The following is an 18,230-nucleotide window of genomic DNA, read 5'->3' on the forward strand; positions in this document are numbered from 1 at the left end:
AAACCCCTTTATCACTAACTATCTCTTGCTCAGCCCCTTCCTCCTCTTCCAGCCATCAACTTCCTCCAACACTTCTAATCATGTTATTCTAGTTCATCCTTCTCTTCTTCAGTATACAACTCTTGGACAATCTCTTCTTCCAACCACGCGACTCTCATCCATCCTTCAACAGCCTCTCGCTCTTTTAGTTTGCATCTCAGGGTAGAATTACCTGAAGATAGCACTGTATCGAGAAACTATGGTGCGTGTCCCCATATATACTTCCTATCTGTCTATCAGCTTTTCCTTTATTTATTTTTTTTAAAGCAAAGAAGGAACCAAAGGCCAGGAGCCTGCAAATTGCTCCCTCCAAGAAAGAGCAAAAACAAGATAACAGAGAACCAAATTCAAAATCCATTCATTTCAGGATTCCTCCCTCATGAGCATAGAGAGCAGGGGGCTAGGCTACCTGAGACAATTAAGGAGAATGACAGTTGCCTGTCCCTGAATGGCATATATGAACAATAATTTTCTACCACCCACTGGATATAAAACCTTTTTGGAACATCCGGTCGGAGCGCCTTAACCCACTGAACCACCAGACTCCTAACTGATTATATGGTCACCATCTAACCTAATAAATGGTTTCCTGGACTACACGAAACCATATTCACCAGACGCAAAGTCATCTAAATATAGCATTATGTCAAGTGAATAGATGGTGAAAATATTAACAGCCAAACACACGTGTACAGCACATTCAAGAGGCGAGCTGATATCTTCCATGCGAAGACAAGACATTATGAAATACTAGCACATAACCCATTAAATAAGAAAATGCCCCCAAACAACCACCTATTATAAAAAAGGGTAAAGTGGAATTGCCTCGCATACAACAGACAGATAAACAAGAAGCGGTGCCAAGGCGCAGCAAACCCGCCCCCGGGAGTCGTTTTAGTGCTGACGTATAAACACAACACGATATAACTAGTCAAAGATATCACATATCAAATTTGGAGTAAATCGGGTGAAACTTGACGATTTTATGCCCATTTGATATTTTAGGCTCGAGGAACCTGACATTGACCTCCCTCCCGCTAACTAGGGGTGACCCTCGGATGTAATGCGGCATGTTATAGGATGCAGATTGAAAGATGCACCGTAAGGCTTTGGTTTCACGTCGATATGACAAATCTGAAAGGAGTTGGTCGAAGAAACGATTTTTACCCGTCCCCCCCCTTTTTTTTTTTTTTTTAATACATTTTTTGGGCCTACAGCCTGGGAATTGGTCCAGTTTGGCCCAAATTTTAATCAGATGATCAGGTCATAGGCCATCATCCCTGTAATTTAAGTCAAAATCCCACCAATAGCTTTCGCGTAAAGTTGATAACAGACAGACAGACAAACAAACAGACAGACAAACCGAGTGAAAACGATACCCGTCCCCGAGCCCCACCGGCGGGTAACAATATGTACGAGCAGACAAACTCAGAAAAAAATCTAGTACTTACATCTGAAGCATTATGAGGCGAATAAAAACCCTAAAGAACAGTAGGCTAACTGAAAATTAGGAAAAATAGAAAATATTCCAGGATGAAACACACACACACACACACACACACACACACACACACACACACACACACACACACACACAGCAGAAAACACACCAGAACAAAAATAAATACACACAGCAGAAAACATAACATAAAGAAAATACACACACACACACACACACACACACACACACACACACACACACACACACACACACACCAGAACAAAAATAATTACACACAGCAGAAAACATCACATAATGAAAATACACACACACACACACACACACACACACACACACACACACCAGAACAAAAATAAATACACACAGCAGAAAACATCACATAACGAAAACACACACACACACACACACACACACACACACACACACACACACACACACACACACACACACACACACACACACACACACACACACACCAGAACAAAAATAAATACACACAGCAGAAAACATCACATAATGAAAATACACACACACACACACACACACACACACACACACACACACACACACACACACACACACACACACACACACACACACACACCAGAAAACACAACAAAATGAAAGTAAATACACACAAAAGGAATAGTACATTATCAACCAAACAGACAGCAGGCGATAGTGTGTTTCCCGGACGAAGATGGAAGAGGACTAAAAGTGAACGATACCCCTCCGACAGTAGAATAGTACTTCTCAAACTACAGAAAAATATTAAAGCAAACTCAAATACTTTCATTAGAAATATTTATCAGCCGAAGAAACGCCCTCGGGAAGAATTAAAAGCAGAAAAAAAACAAGACAAGCGAGAAAAAAGGGAAATACTTCTCAAGCAACAGACACACTCAATTGAATAAAATGGTAATAATTCCACTGCTCACACGATGAATATTTACAACAGTCACCCTTCAAGAGGAAAGAAATAGAATGGCCCCTCACACAGCAAAAAAAAAGAAAGAAAAGAAAAGAGAGAAGAAAAAATACCGAAAGAAGCAGAATACTAATAAAAAAAAATCTCAATACTCACACTAGGAATATTGTCAGCGGAACAGACGCCCTCGGACAGGAGTCGATCCCGTATCTCCCACGCGAAGATGGAAGGACACTCCCGCTTGAACTGCGCTATCCTGGCCACCACCTCGGCCGTGGCAACCCGGGGCTTCGAACCACCGATGGCACGTGGCCGAATGGAGCCAGTCTCGTAGTACCTGTGGAGGCCGTGGTGGGGGTTAGTGGGTGGCAATGGGAGGGGGAGGTTGGAGTGGGAAATGAGATTGGATGTTGGACAACGAGAGAAGCAGAGAGGCGGGGACTAGTGGAAAAGAAGGGGGAATTGAGGAAAACGGAAAGTAGAGGGAGGGGAAGTTGGAAAGGAAAGGAGAGTGAGAGCATGTGAAACTAAATGTATGGCAAAAAAGAAAATGAGGAGGGGGAAGGGAGAACTTGAGGAGGAAAGGAAGTTTCGAAGAAAATCGGAGATGGGAAGTGAGGATATGGTTGGAGAGGAAGGGTGAGTATATATATGTATATATATATATATACTCACCCTTCCTCTCCAACCAAATCCTCACTTCCCATCTCCTCCGATTTTCTTCGAAACCTCCTTCCCTCCTCAAGTCCTCCCTTCCCCCATGAGAGAGAGAGAGAGAGAGAGAGAGAGAGAGAGAGAGAGAGAGAATGTGGGGGAGAAGGGAGGAAAATGTTGACGAAGGGAGCATGGAGAATATCTACAGAACCAACTAAACTGAATACTACTAACAGTTCATTCACTATTACAGTACAATACAAACATGATTACTATCATTAATACATGACTGTTTACTGAATCTCCTAGTTATCAAATTAATACAACAGGAGAGAATAAAACTGTTTATGTACGTACAGTATGTTCCTACATATTTCAGCTTGTGTATTTTTTGGTGTACAAGGAGTATAAATGCATAAGAAAACTAGAATGGCACTCAGTAGGGCGCATACCTCCGCCAAGGCCTAACATGCAGCTGGAAAAAGACTCCCTTCCTATAAAAGCATATTTAAATCCGCTAGATCCGGAATTTTATATGGATCAGCGCCAAATTGTACACATTCGTAGATACCAACATCCTAAATATGCCTGACTTTTTAAATCAAGATCCATGCAATGTTCACTGAAAAATTTACGAAAATGTAGAAAAACGCTCTATCTAGCAATGTTAAAGTAAAAAAAAAAAAAAAAAAAAAAACTGGATCCGCACCTTTACCCGGACTCACACCAAAATTTAAATGCGTCTATTCAGGGCCAAGGCCCATTCTTCTACCAAGTTTCGTGGAAATCCGTCCAGTAGTTTTTGTGTCACCTGCTCACAAACCAACCAGTAAACAAACAAACGGACAGGGGTGAAAACATAACCTCCTTGGCGGAGGTAACTAGAAAACACTCAGAGCGCGAATACCTCCGGGAGTGTCAATAGAATTTATGATTTACTGCTATAATTCCTCTTTCCTACTAGACGAGTATTTTTAGGGTCTCACATAGCCAGTAATTCTTAGGTCTTATTCTGCCTTTTTACACAGTCTTAGAAAGCGCGTAACTCAGCCAACGAAAATAATATATGTTATTTATTCCTGCATCCGAATTCGGATCCACCTAAAAACCTTACCAACTCTTCCTTGACCCACGGCCCACCTAACCATCAGATTTCACTGAAATCCAGTAACAGTTTTCTGAGGTATCTCGTACACAAACCGACAAAGACACAGACACAGGCATTCCATAACCCCTTTCCAACTTCGATGACGAAGGTAAAAATACATACACGATGCTCAGAGGCTAACTTTCTCGTGTTTATGACTGCATGTCAGACAAACGCATACGAATTTCATTTTTTTTTTTTTTCGTATCTACAAATGTCCCCCCCCATATTAAATTTTCTCTTGTTTCCAACTGCTTGAGATGTAAACGCTAAGGAACTGAACTTGAAACTTAAAATCGGCATATTATTGAACACCTTTGACAAGAGACACGGGAATTGGAGAAGTTATGAAGATAATTGTGTTGTTACAATTATGAAGGCTAATTAACACATGCAGGTCGACTAATTACTGATTGCATTGTTCTCACGTGTATGTGAAAACAAACTATTGATCATAAATGCACATATGTGTTTGCAGAATACCCTACATGTGTACTAGTATCAGTATATAAAGCATATATATGTGTAGGGGGTGGCTAATGTAAATGTGTGTGTGTGTGTGTGTGTGTGTGTGGGCGTGGGCTCGCGCGCGTGTGCGAGCGCGCACGAGCGTAACGAAAGCATGTATACGTTTAGCTGAGTGGTGTGCGCACCTAACATATGTGCAGCCCACGCGTATACAATACACGGGATATGAAGGCAATGCTTATGAAAGGCATGTACACTGAATGATGTCTGAGTTATGTGTGTGTTTGTGTGTGTGCGTGTGTGTGTGTGTGTGTGTGTGTGTGTGTGTGTGTGTGTGTGTGTGTGTGTGTGTGTGTGTGTGTGTGTATGTTAATGTGTGTGTGTGTATCTAATCATGTATGCGCATGTATGTATATGTGTAGTGTGTATATATATTTACCGGCCCGGTGCCCACCTGCCCAGTATCTTGGAGACGCATCCGTTGGAGACCTGGAGTATCCTGGAAATGTCGCAGGGACGCGCGCCAGAGTGTGCCAACTCGATGATCTTCTGGCGGGTGGTGTCAGGCAGGGGACGACCAGACACGAACACACCCCCGAGTTGGTTCACCCCGCTGTGCCCTGGTGGGAGAAAGGGAGAGAGAGGGAGGTAAAAATTGGGAATGAACTGAAGGTTAAAACGGGGAGAGAGGGAAGGACAGGAGACCATCTGTGAGAGTACTGCAGATGATTTCAAGGAAGAAGTGGTCCTTCACGACCACATCTGACTGGTTATCCCCGCTTAGTTTTGGCAGAAAGAGGGTAGAGAGGGAAGTAAAAACGAGGAGATAATGGGAGGGTTTATAAAGTTGAAGGAAGGGAGGGGGAAACAGGGAAATAATTTGAGAGGTTAATTTGAATGGTTTCAAGGAATGAGCGGTCAGATATGAACACACGTCATTGCTGGTTAACTCAACTGCGCCCTGGGGGAAGGATATGGGAGAGAGGGAGGTTAGACTGGGAAAATGTAGGTTAGTAGCGGAGAGAAAGGGGAGGAATGGGGTAGATAATGTGAAAGGTTAATGCAGATGGTTTCAAGGGAGGGGCGATCAGACACGAACACCTCCCCCAAATGGGTCACCACGATGTGCCCTAGGGAGAAGGAAAGGGAGAGGAGGGGAGGGGGGGGGATAGGTGGAGACAGCGTCTACCCTGAGCCTAAAGGTGGTACTTTTTAACCATAAATCGCAAAGTGGGGTACAAAGCCCTAATTTTGACGGTCATGTATGGAACGCCTGTGATTACTATGTAAAGTCAGCCAACCATCTAGGAAGGCCAAATATACGAGTATTCCATCACTGTCAAGTACTTCAAGAAATGTCGTCAGAATTTTGGGTCAGCATCCCACTTCTCTAGTTCGGGTTTAAGCATAACACCCTACTAGTTGTTACAAGTTGCTTTGAAGATTTCGTAACACTTTTTCCATGGTAGATTATCCTGTACATAGCAGTTCAATAACCTGTTGTATGTTATTGGTGCAAACTATGTCAATAGTAAAATGATATACTGCATATGATATGGAAATCAGTGTCATGGAGTAATATTAGCAACAAATCGCTAAAGGACTGGTGCAACTAAGCATCCTATGCCACTTAGAATACAGTACTGTATTCCAAGATATAAAGATCACGTGAATAGTGCGAAATCCAAGCTGTGCCGGGGATATTACGAGTGAGTGCTAGCGGCAGATGATTTCAAATGGCAGCAGACACTACAGGCTCCGAGAAGTTTAATCACAGCCACAGCAACACTTTAACTTTCCCACAAACACTCGTTCCTGATTCGTCTCTGGGCAACATAAGGAAGGGATAAATAAAACAATCCCTCTCCCTCCGAGGTGAAAGTCCGGTCCTGCAGTGAATCTTATATGGACTGATATGAAATTAGCGTTTCTTTCTTCGGACGTTGTTGGTGTTCGCGAGTGTTTTCGGAGCACTGAATTTACGACAGATCTTTATGATGACGTCAGCTGGGTGTTGGGCAAAGGCTGCTTTTGTATCCGATAAGAGTGCAGCAATCTCGGTCTATCTACAAAAAAAAAAAAAATGCTTGTCTAAAGGGAAAGAATAGGTTCAACATTTAAATCTCTTCTGGGTGTAAGTAGTGTGTGTGAGAGAGAGAGAGAGAGAGAGAGAGAGAGAGAGAGAGAGAGAGAGAGCACTCTTTAGGAAGGGTGGAAAGAAATGAGATATAACAAAGATGTGAAGGACGAAGTGTATGTAGGACATTGATGATAAAGTATGTAAGATCATGTCCAGAATGTGGATGGAGTGTGTGTAGGATATTAAGGACGGAATGTGTGTAGGATGTTCAGGATGAAGTGTGTGTAGAATGTAAGGGATTTAATGTGTGTAGGATGTTAGGGATGGAGTGTGTGTAGGATGTTAAGGACGGAAAGTGTGTAGGATGTTCAGGATGAAGTGTGTGTAGAATGTAAGGGATTTAATGTGTGTAGGATGTTAGGGATGGAGTGTGTGTAGGATGTTAGGGATGGAGTGTGTGTAGGATGTTAGGGATGGAGTGTGTGTAGGATGTTAGGGATGGAGTGTGTGTGTAGGATGTTAGGGATGGAGTGTGTGTAGGATGTTAGGGATGGAGTGTGTGTAGGATGTTAGGGGTGGAGAGTGTGTAAAAGATGTTAGGTATGGAGTTTGTGTAGGATGTTAAGGATGGAGTGTGTGCAATGGCGTCACCAGGGGGGGGCTAGGGGGGGCTTAGCCCCCTCCAAATCAAGGGCTCAGCACCCAAAAAAATTGCAGCCCCCCAAAATAATAATAATAAAAAATCACCAGCTTACATAGTATGCTTGCAGCTCGACATTGACCCACCTAGCTTTCCCCCAACCCCCTACCGCCAATCCACTTTTATTCGTGCATCCATATTAGTTTAATACAATATTATTTATAGCTATATAATGTGATTAGTTATTCACAATTTACGTAAACCTATGACTCAAATCATAATGGTTATAATATATTAGATTCCCATATACTTTTTCCTAGCTTGGTTTTCTTTGAAATATATTTATTGTACAAAGAATGCAAGAATGTATTACATTTATCAGATTGAGTATATATTTACAATATATAATATGGTATATATTAATCACGGAGCTTTAAAATTGGATTATGCAGTCTAAAATATCTGATCTATGCAATTTTTCACAAATTCGAATGTTCAGAGTATCGGAACTCGGAATGTTTGTTTACATTGAGAAGTGTCTGTGAACTGTGACTAAATCCTGTGTTGTTTTCGGTTTTATTTGAATGTATTGGTTTCAGTGGCTGTATAGACGTTACTAAGTTCCGGTATATTGCTAGCCACAGATATGAGATCTAGCCTATACTCTATACAGAGTCAGCAGTACTAGTTGGTTCAGTCGACACGACTGTCAAAACTGAATGTCATTTCCCTTTTATAGGCTATTCTACAATAATACATTTGCGGGTATCAGCCAGCAGCCACTCAGGTGATGAAAAGGTCATCTAAAAATCCTCAGGGACAGGGTGACATAAGGAAATTCTTTCGCACCCGCACCTCCAAAGATGACTCAGATGAGTGCCAAGAAAAAGTGGCTGTTAGTGGGAATGAGGTGCCAGAAGCAACCCCAGATAACCCCAAAGCTGAACCCATTCAGACATGTAAGTAGCCCTATATCAAACTATTTCAGTAGTCATTTTATGAAGCTTGGGCCAGGATTTTTTTTTCATTGATTTATTTTTAAATTGGCTAGGCCTAGGCTATTTCTCATTGTTGCAAATATATTGTCCTAAACGTACAGAGTGGGAAAGTAGGCTAAAACTCTCTCTCAGCAATGAACTGCAATTTTAGTTTACATTCACTGATAAGTAATGCTGTGAAATGAAAAAAAAAAAATCCACATTGCATTATGTCACTGTATGGCAGGATATCAGTTTTTATAGAATACATTTTTTTTTGGTAATTTTGTTATATCAAATTGGTTTTATAATGTAATTGCTTTATGAATTGGAGTTACTTGTTATAGAATAATATTTTTTAATTTTTGTTTTTTTGTGAATGGCTTTGTTTTCCTATCACAGTACCGGTAATGGAAGATAAATCTTGGCAATTATATCTATATATATACATTGAATAAAGAGCTTCTTTGAATTATCAATTTAATATGGTAAGACTAAGAAATCGTTATGATACCACATACTACTAGCAACTGAAGAAAAACTATTATCTACAAAAAAGCTTTATACAGTTACCTTGTACACATTATATCATAAGGTTTACTGATGCCTGGTATTAGGCCTATCAATATTCATGTGTCCTATAAGTTTCTTATTAATAGCCTATGAGACCTTATTTTACTTTTTCTTCATCTATAGGCCTCAAAAATTCACCTAAAGCTGCTCAATTTCCGAAAAATTTTCCGGGGGGGCTTACAGCGCCCCCCCGTACCCCCCAGCTGCATAGGCTCGCTTCGCTCACCCCCCCCCCTTCTACATACACCAGGGCTACACCCCCCAAAAAATCTAACCCCTGGTGACGGCCCTGAGTGTGTGTAAGGATGTTAGGGATGGAGTGTGTGTAGGATGTTAGGGACGGAGTGTGTGTAGGATGTTAGGATGTAGCGTGTAAGGTATGAAGGATGGAGTGTGTTGGAATTTTATGAGGGGCGGAAGGACGCTTGGATACCACTCTCTCACTCTCTCTATTTAAGTAGGATTAGAGACAAGCCTGTTTGGGGTCTCTCTCTCTCTCTCTCTCTCTCTCTCTCTCTCTCTCTCTCTCTCTCGTTTCATATTCTTATCATTAATGTTATTGCAATTATCCACTCTGTTCATCATCATTCTTACTGCTCATCTTCATCATGTTATCATCATTATCACAATCCTGCCTTCCTCTATCCTCCTCTTCCTCTTAATTAATTACATTATCTTTGTCATTACCACCATTATCATCATCATCATCATCATCATTATCCCATCCACTCTGATCCTGTTTCTGCTTTTGGTTTCCTTCATCCCTTTCATTATTATAATCACTACCATATTGTCATAATCATCATCATCCTTCCTTCCCTTCTCCTTCTGCTTTTCTTATTCTTTCATTTTTTTTCAGTAATTACACCAGTATCATCAAAATCTATACTGTTCTTCACTTCGTCCTCCTCTTCCTCTCTCTCTGTTCCCTCTTCTTTTTCCTCCTCCTCCTCCTCTTCCCCTCTCTCTACTCCATCTTCTTTTTCCTTCTTCTCTTCCTCCTCCTCCTCCTCCTCGTCCTCCTCCTCTTCCTTATGCTTCTTCTCACACTAACCATTTATGTCATTTGTTCCTTATAATTCCTAATTTCCCACCTCTCCTCTCCTCCTAATTCCAAAGGTCCCTCCTCCTCCTCCTCCTCCTCGTAATCCCTGTGTGGAGGTCGAGAGAAAGTGAGATTAAGAGGTATCACTTTGTATTTTACCCCCAGCCCCCGTTATCACCTGTCCCCTCCTTCCATAATCCCCTCTCTCTCTCTCTCTCTCTCTCTCTACACATACATAGAGAGAGAGAGAGAGAGAGAGAGAGAGAGAAAGGGTGAATAAAATAGGGTGAATAAAATAGTCTATAATGCTATTAAGAGAAAACGGAAGCGATGTCGTGGTACTGAAAAGACAACTGGATGTGTAGCTAAGGCCTACACCACCATGGGTTCATCTTAATCTGAATGTAAATGGCTGCTGATGGAAAGGATAAAATGTAATGGTAATGAAGGCTGAGCATGATTCTGTGATGATGATGATGATGATTATCATTATTTACGTATCTTATTTTCATTTTTTATTTCTTGCGTGTTTATATATATATATATATATATATATATATATATATATATATATTTCATATATTTCTTTTGGAGGCAGTGCAACTACTTTTATATTGTCCATGTTCCTTCTGTCCTCCACATTCCTTCTTCCTCCTTCTCATCCCAGGCTGAGACAGGGGGGAGGCCAGTTAGGCAGCAGTGTGTTGGTTGAGGCAGGGGTAGAGGCAGGGTTAATGCAGGATTAAGGTGGAGAGGGTGAGGCAGGACTGGGACAGGTAAGGCAGGAGTAGGAGAAGCAAGGTAAGATCAAGCAGGTGAGGTAAGGTGAGGTATTGGTAAGACGAGTGAGGTAGAGGTGAGGCAATGTGAGGTACTGGTAAGGCACGAGAGGAAGGGGTGAGGCAAGTGAGGTTTGGGTGAGGCAGGGGTGAAGCAGATGAGGTAGGGGTGAGGCAGGTGAGGTAGGGGTGAGGCAGGTGAGGTAGAGGTGAGGCAGGTGAGGTAGGGATGAGGACGGTGAGTAAGTAGAGATTGAAGATGAAATATGATGGAGAAGTGAGTAAGGTAGGACAGGAGTTGGGTATGGAAAGGCACAAGGTGAGTGAGATATGAGGCAAGTAAGGAAGGCTGAGGCAGAAGTGAGGCAGGAAATCATGAGACAGGTGAAGTAAAGTAAGGCAAGAAAAATGCAGGACTGAACAGAATACTAAAAATGAAGTGAATCGGGTGGGCAGGAAAGAGACAGGTGTGGCAAGGGCGAGGCAGGTATGAGATTGGTGAGGCAAGGGTGAGGTAGGTAAGAAACAGGTGAGGCAGGGTTAGGCAGGAAAGAGACAGGTGAGACAAGAGTGAGACAGGTAAGAGACAGGTGAGGCAGGGTGAGGCAAGTAAGAGACTACTGAGGCAAGGGTGAGGCAGGTAGGACACAGGTGGGGAAAAGTTGAGGCAGGTAAGAGACAGAAGGGGTAAGAATGATGCAGGTGAGAGAGGTGAGACAAAGGTGAAGCAGATAAGAGGCAGATGAGGCAAGTGTGAGGCAGGTAAGAAACAGGTGAGGCAAGGGTAAGCAGGAATCATGAACAGGTGAGGCAGGGAGTGTGGGGTGAGGTAATGAGAAGGTGGGGGCCTGAGCGGTGAGGCAGAATCAGGGGGTGGATTAGGCTGAGGTGAAGCAGGAGGCAGGGATCATGAGGCCTGCTGTGGACAAGGCAGGGTGTGGGAGTAAGGCAGGGTTAGCGTAGAGTGTGGAGATGAGGCAGGGTGTGGCAGAGGTGAGTGGGGGAGACAGGTGTGAGGTGTGGAGAGTGAAGCCAAGTAAAAAGAGGATGAGGCAAAGTAAGGCACAGGTAGGTGGGGTGAGGCAGAGAAAAGTAGTGGTAAGTGGATGAGGCAAGGAGGGTGGGGGTAAGCAGGGGGGGTGTAGTGATGAGGCAGGGAGTGAGGAAAGAGTAAGGCAGGGTTGTTGTGATGAGGTAGAGTAAGGCAGGGGGGATATAGGGGCGAGGCAGGGCAAGACAGGGGGGAAATAGGGGTGAGGCAGGTTAAAGCAAGGTGGATGGAGGAAAGGCAAGGGGAGAGAAGGGTGGGGGGGGGTGAAGCAGGGTATGAAGGAGTAGGCATGGTAAGACAGGGTAATGGGGTGAGGCAGGGGTGTGAGAGTGAGGCAGGGGTGTGGGGGGTGAAGCAGGGTACACGTCCTACCGTATCCTACACACCACGTTGCCCCCAGTGTCCCTCCACCCATTACTATGCAAGGCGGATCCCACACACCCTCCCCTGCCTAACCCCTCCCCTGCCTAACCCCTCCCCTGCCTAACCCCTCCCCCCCCTTCTGCCTTCCTTCTCCTCCTTCGCCTAACGCTCTCCTTCTCCAATCCTTCTCCTTGCTTTATATGTCTTCTCTCTCCTTCACTCTCTCATTCTTCCCTGTTTCTCATCCCTCCTTCCTTCCTTCATTTTTTCCCTTTCCCTTCTTACCTCCTTGTCGTCTCAGTCTTTCTTTCTGTATCTTACTTCTTTCTTCCTTCTTCACTTTCTCCCTCTTCTCTCTTCCTGTTTTCTCTTTCATTTCCTTCTCTCTTTCCGTTTCTTATCTTTTTTCTTCCTTCCTTTCTCTCGTCTCTCCTCTTTCATCTCACCTTCCACCCATCATTCACTCCTCAACACATTCCTTCCTCCTTACTTCACCTTCTCCCTTGCCCTCTTCTACCTTCCCTCCCTGTCTCCTTCCCTTCTTCTCTCAATCTTCCCTCTGCTTCCTTCTCTCCCCTCCCTCCTTCCTTCTTTCCTTGTCTGCCAGCTCCTATTCACCCCGTCCACCTTCTCTCCATTCCTTCCCTTACCTGGATTCCTCTCCCCCTCACCTTCTTTTTCTCCCAATCTTTCAAGACGTTTGCCATCCTCTTCCTCCCGTCCTCTTCCCCTTCTCTTTTCCAAGGAGGTTGGGGAAGACCTCTCGTAATGAAATGGGTACACTAATATCAGCTAACTCCCTATCTGTTCCCTTTTCTTCTCCCCTCTCTCTCTCTCTCTCTCTCTCTCTCTCTCTCTCACCTTCCTGACCAGCCCCTCCCTCCTCCCTCTCCCCGCCACGTCAGTATCAGGTTTCCCATCCGCCTCCCAAGCTTATTATTATTCAATTTATTATTCTTCATTATCACTGTCTAGCCGTTTTCTTTAATACTTTCAATACCACATCTTTTTTATTGTTGTTTCCTCTCTTATTACGTCCAGACGATTTTATTCAGCAAAGGGGCCGCCTCTTCTAGTAAAGCAGACAGAAAGAGTATCCATTAATCCTGTCCAAACACTCTCTCCAGTTTTTTATTCTTGCAACCGCCAGACGATTTTATTCAGCTTACAGCAAAAATGGCCGACTGGTATAGTAAAGACGACAGAATTTACTCCCATTAGCCCTTTCACTGTGTTGTCTTTTTCTTTGCCTTGTATTCTTCCTGGCGTCAGAGGGATTTATTTTTCTTAAGGGAGATTCATTGCGATGAGATTAGAGCGAAATATCCAGTGATTATTCATTAGATTCCTCATTCCCTGCGTTGTGTGTGTGTGTGTGTGTGTGTGTGTGTGTGTGTGTGTGTGTGTGTGTGTTTATTTCTTCCCTTTGGTTTCTGTTGTCATCCATATTTTAATGGTTTCTGTTTTTCCTTTCTTCGTTTCGTTCTATTGTTTTTTTTTTTTGTCTACTTAGTCTTCCTTTTTCCTTTTTTTCTTTTTTTTTTAAACTGTTTCTCTTTCCATTATTCTGCCTCCTCCTGCTCCTCCTCCTCCTCCTTCTCCTCCTCCTCCTCATCATCATCATCATCATGCTGCTTTTCTCTATTTCTGCATTCTCTCCCATCATCAAAATTCATCCATCCACCTATCTTTATATCTGTCTGTCCAGCCGTCCATCCCCTGTCAATTATATCCGTCTGTCTACATTTGCATCTACCCACCCGTATTTATCCCTCCATCCCACCATCCTTCAGTATTTCATTAGTCTACTGTGTCTTCTTATCTCCACACCTATTCACTCATATTTCCATCCATCTCTCTCTCCCTCTCTCTCTCTCTCTATTTGCCCACCAATAAATTTCTTCAGTCACCCATCTCTATGTCTCTTCACCTATTCATCTGTCTATCAACCCATCCATCTATTCATCCCCACATATCTATCTTTCATCTATTCATCCATTCACCATTCACCTACCTTCAATTAATGAATTCGCTCACCTGCCTTTGCTGTCTATCTGTCAGTCTGTTTGTCTATCAGAGTTTTATCTATCGATCTTTCAGTCTATTTATCACGCTCTTCATCTATCGAATAGTTTCTCCATCAATCTACCAATCTATCCATCCATCTCTCCATACTTGTCTTCATACTTATCCATCTATCCATCCATCAATTGAACTTAAATGTATCCGCCTACTCAACTATCCATCCATCCACTGAAATCTGTTCAGTCACCTTTCTGTCCATCCATCCATCCATCCATGCTTCAGTTCATTTGTCTCTCTGTTTATCTATCCATCTATCTGTCTATCTTTCCATCGATCTGTAAATTTGTCCATCCACCCATCCATTAATCCAAGCATCCATACCATTCCACTCTCTCCTATCTCTATCCATCGAGCCATCTATCTATCTATCTATATATATATATATATATATATATATATATATGTATTTTTTTTTTTTTACGTGTCCGACTCTGGGCAAAGGCTAAGGGCCTATTTCTTGGGGGCAGTCACCTATCCCAGGGCCCAGTAATCCTCCTACACCTCCACATGTCACCACTTCGGCGCAAACATCCACCGTCCATATTGAATACATGCTAGGGCTGTCTCATACAGGACTGGTGTATTGGTATTAGCGGGGGTATTTTTACATGTCGGCGGGTCATCTGGTAGATCAGGAAAGTCTGCCTTTTAGGAAATTCAAATCCTTAAACTGTTCCCTGCCCCAGCCGGGATTCGATCGTGGGTCCATTAGGACTGCAGGCCGCCTCTCTACCGATTCAGCCACCGCCTCTGTCTGTCCTTCTAACCATCTATGCATATACCTATCTATCCCTCTTGCGATTACACATCTACCCCTACACCTGACCATCCATCCAGTATCCATCCCTACCACCTCCACCCCAGCCTTTCACTCACACCCCATCACCAAACATCCACTCATTTACCTGTTCTCCCATCCATCTATCTTTACATACCTGTATCGACACCTTTCCATCCATCCATCCATCCATCATCCTTTCATACCACCCCACCCTCTCACTCACACTCCGTCGCCTCCCATTCCCATCTTCCTTCACGTCCCCACACCACAGCGTCACACCAAAAAAATATAAACACTAACAAAAACGTAAACAAACGTAAACAAACACACAACACAGCGGAACACGTCGACGAAATTAAAGAAAAAACATGTCAGCGGATTTATTTCAGCGGAGTCCGTCTGGTTTTACTCTTTTTTCTTTTCTTTAACAAATTTTTTGCGTTAGAATAATAGTTTTGAAAGGGGAACTATGGATGATTTATTGGGATTTAATGATGCAAAGAGAAAAGTGCCAATTCATTTCCACATTTTCCATTTAATTAGTTTTTTAAGAGACTAATAGACTGTGTTGGACAATTAGTATCTAAAGGGGGATTTCAGTGGATTTTTTGACATGTAATAAGATTAAAAAAACAGAGGCGGATTTATGTTAGTGCGTTAATTTTATCCTTGCTTCCACCATAAGGATTGTATTAATTTTAAAACCTTCAATTCGGGGATGCCATTTTCCTTTTGTTCCTGCTACCTAACGGACAATTTGCAACCAAGGAGAACTGTCTCGCTGTGAAGAAAGCATAATCAATTTCTAAAGGGCCCCCTAAGCAAATATAATCGTGTGAAGGTAGCCATGGATGTCAAGTGCCTGAGGGAGATGGCTACAAATGAAGGGATTAATGAAGACTGTTTCTAAGCCCTTCAATCCAGAGACATAGCTACTTTATTCTTCATCCTTCCAGACGTTTTATTCAGGTTAGGGGGCTGCATGCCAGAGGGGAGGGGTTAGATACAGATTCAGTTACCGCCTTCATTACTAAAGGTCTGTCCTAAGTTCGTCTGTTGGCAGCATAAATAAACTACAATGTGCCTCACTGCACCGAAGAGGTTAATAATACCGTCTGATGGTAGGGAAAAAAAAAAACTTAACCGCAGAGAAGGAGTTTACAATTATTTCCCATGGTTTCCTAGACGTTACAAAAACTGGTCCATCCTGATTTTAACTGTTTTTTTCCTAACGATTCTGGACATTATTGAAGAGACAAGTGTGTTGAATCTCATGACAGTAATGAAGATGGTGACTGAGATTAGCGGAGTAAGTGGAGGAAAAAAAATGCTCCTGGCGATTGTTTGTGATGCCTTCCCTGCGAGAGGCCAAACCTGATCTGTGTGTACTGGAACGCTGGTGATGTTCTTAGCGTATTACTGTTGCTGCCACACGGTTTTCTCCAACTTAGGAAAGGCATTTGGTATTGAGGGGGTTTGTTATGTCTGTGTTTAATCTTTACAGGTAGTATAGTTCATCCTGGGTTGAATTCAGTAGTCAGGGTATGGCAGGAATATGAGATGGGTTGAACGCCTAAATTTAGCAAAATTATTACAACATAGTAATGAAAGATGACTTCTGATGGAAACTGTTCGAGCCTTCATACTATGTTTCTCTTGAGCTGAGTAAAATCGTCTGGCGGCAGCAAGACTACAATAAATAACGACGCCATGGTATTAAAAGAGCTAAGGAGAAAAGTGTATTCAATCTAACGGTATTAAACCCTTCCATCCCATGACGCATTATATATTTACGCCTGCAACCATCAGACGAATTTTTTAAAGCTTACGTGGAAACCTGCAATGGTGAAGAGGTTAATGAAGGTATACGTAACTCCTCCAGTGCAAAAATCATCGTCTGTACTGAAGAAAATCGTTCAAATATAACCAGAAACAAATAGTCTGCCTCACTGAAAGGATTAATGAGTCTAATGATCATGAACGTCACCATACGAGAATGAACAAAATAAATAATACTCATACTCATATACAGCTCTGATGATGTGATGTGACAGGTAATGTTCACAGAGGTAATACATTCTTGGAGTGGGCGAGTGTGATGAAGAGACACTGGTGATATTTATGACTGATAAATTTTAGGCTTATTAAATTTGATGAGTTATTGAATTAGTAATATCTATGTGTTTTGTTCATACACTCTCTCTCTCTCTCTCTCTCTCTCTCTCTCTCTCAAGACTGACGAAAGGAATTCAACGTGGAAAACATAAAGTGCTTAACATAGGCAAGACCATCGCAGATACTAGATACAACTTAAGAAATAAAGATATTAATAAAGCGTCATGAGAGAGATCTAGGAGTCATGGTTAGTAAAGACCTTAAACCAAGACAGCAGTGCATTATGCGAGAAATAAAGCAAATAGGGTTCTAGGGTTTATTTCTGGAAGCGTGAGCAATAGGACATCTAAAGTAATCCTGGAACTTTATTTAGCATTAGTAAGACCATATGTAGACAATGCTTTGCAGTTTTGGTGTCAGTACTATAGAGTGGATATTAATTCGTTAGCAAATGTACAGACAGGAATAAGAAAAATGACACATCTGTTCGGAACCATTCACATGAAGCCAGATAACGAGACTAAATCTGCTCTCACTAGAAACGCGTAAAGCAAAGGGAGACTTAACTGAGATGCTTAAGTGGATGAAGGGAATAAATATGAGAGACAATAGCAAGGTACTTAATGTGAGCATACTAGATAGAACTGGAAGTAATGGTTTCAAACCTGAATCTAGATTAATTTCTTTTTAGTAAGGAAACAGGTAGAAAATGGTTTGGCAACTGTGTGTTGAATGAATGCAATAGGCTACATAGTGATACAATTGCTATCCCCTTCCACTGAGAGTTTCAAGCATAGGCTAGATTAGCATACTGTATGACAAGTAAGGGTTAGGTATAAAGAATATCCCAGCCAACACTCATTCTTTGTCCTTTTCAGGTTTCACCTCAGCAGTCTTCTCAACAATCCTTATCTCATTCTAGTAGTTCAGTTACGCTTCTAGGAGCTGCTTAGCATGGGCCCACCGGCCTACTGCAGTTATCCTCTCCTACGTTCTTATGTTCTGTTCGCACTTTCCCTTGAAATTTCCAAGTCAGTTTTTTT

The 18,230-nt window shown here is 42.4% G+C and overlaps 1 protein-coding gene across 1 annotated transcript in view; it reads right to left on the reverse strand.

Moving 5' to 3' along the window:
- LOC145407652 (paired box protein Pax-6-like) overlaps nucleotides 1-18,230 on the reverse strand; it is a 142,725-nt gene that overhangs the window by 111,921 nt on the left and 12,574 nt on the right. Inside the window, exons 2-3 of the mRNA XM_080278523.1 lie at nucleotides 5,153-5,364; nucleotides 2,586-2,766 (exon numbers count right to left, since the gene is read on the reverse strand). Of these exons, the coding sequence (XP_080134649.1) occupies nucleotides 2,586-2,766; nucleotides 5,153-5,364 (393 nt within the window). The remainder of the gene's footprint in view (nucleotides 1-2,585; nucleotides 2,767-5,152; nucleotides 5,365-18,230) is intronic.

This window comes from Coenobita brevimanus, chromosome 74, assembly GCF_032717465.1.
Source record: "Coenobita brevimanus isolate Jiangsu-jjx chromosome 74, ASM3271746v2, whole genome shotgun sequence".
Lineage (NCBI taxonomy): Eukaryota > Metazoa > Arthropoda > Malacostraca > Decapoda > Coenobitidae > Coenobita > Coenobita brevimanus.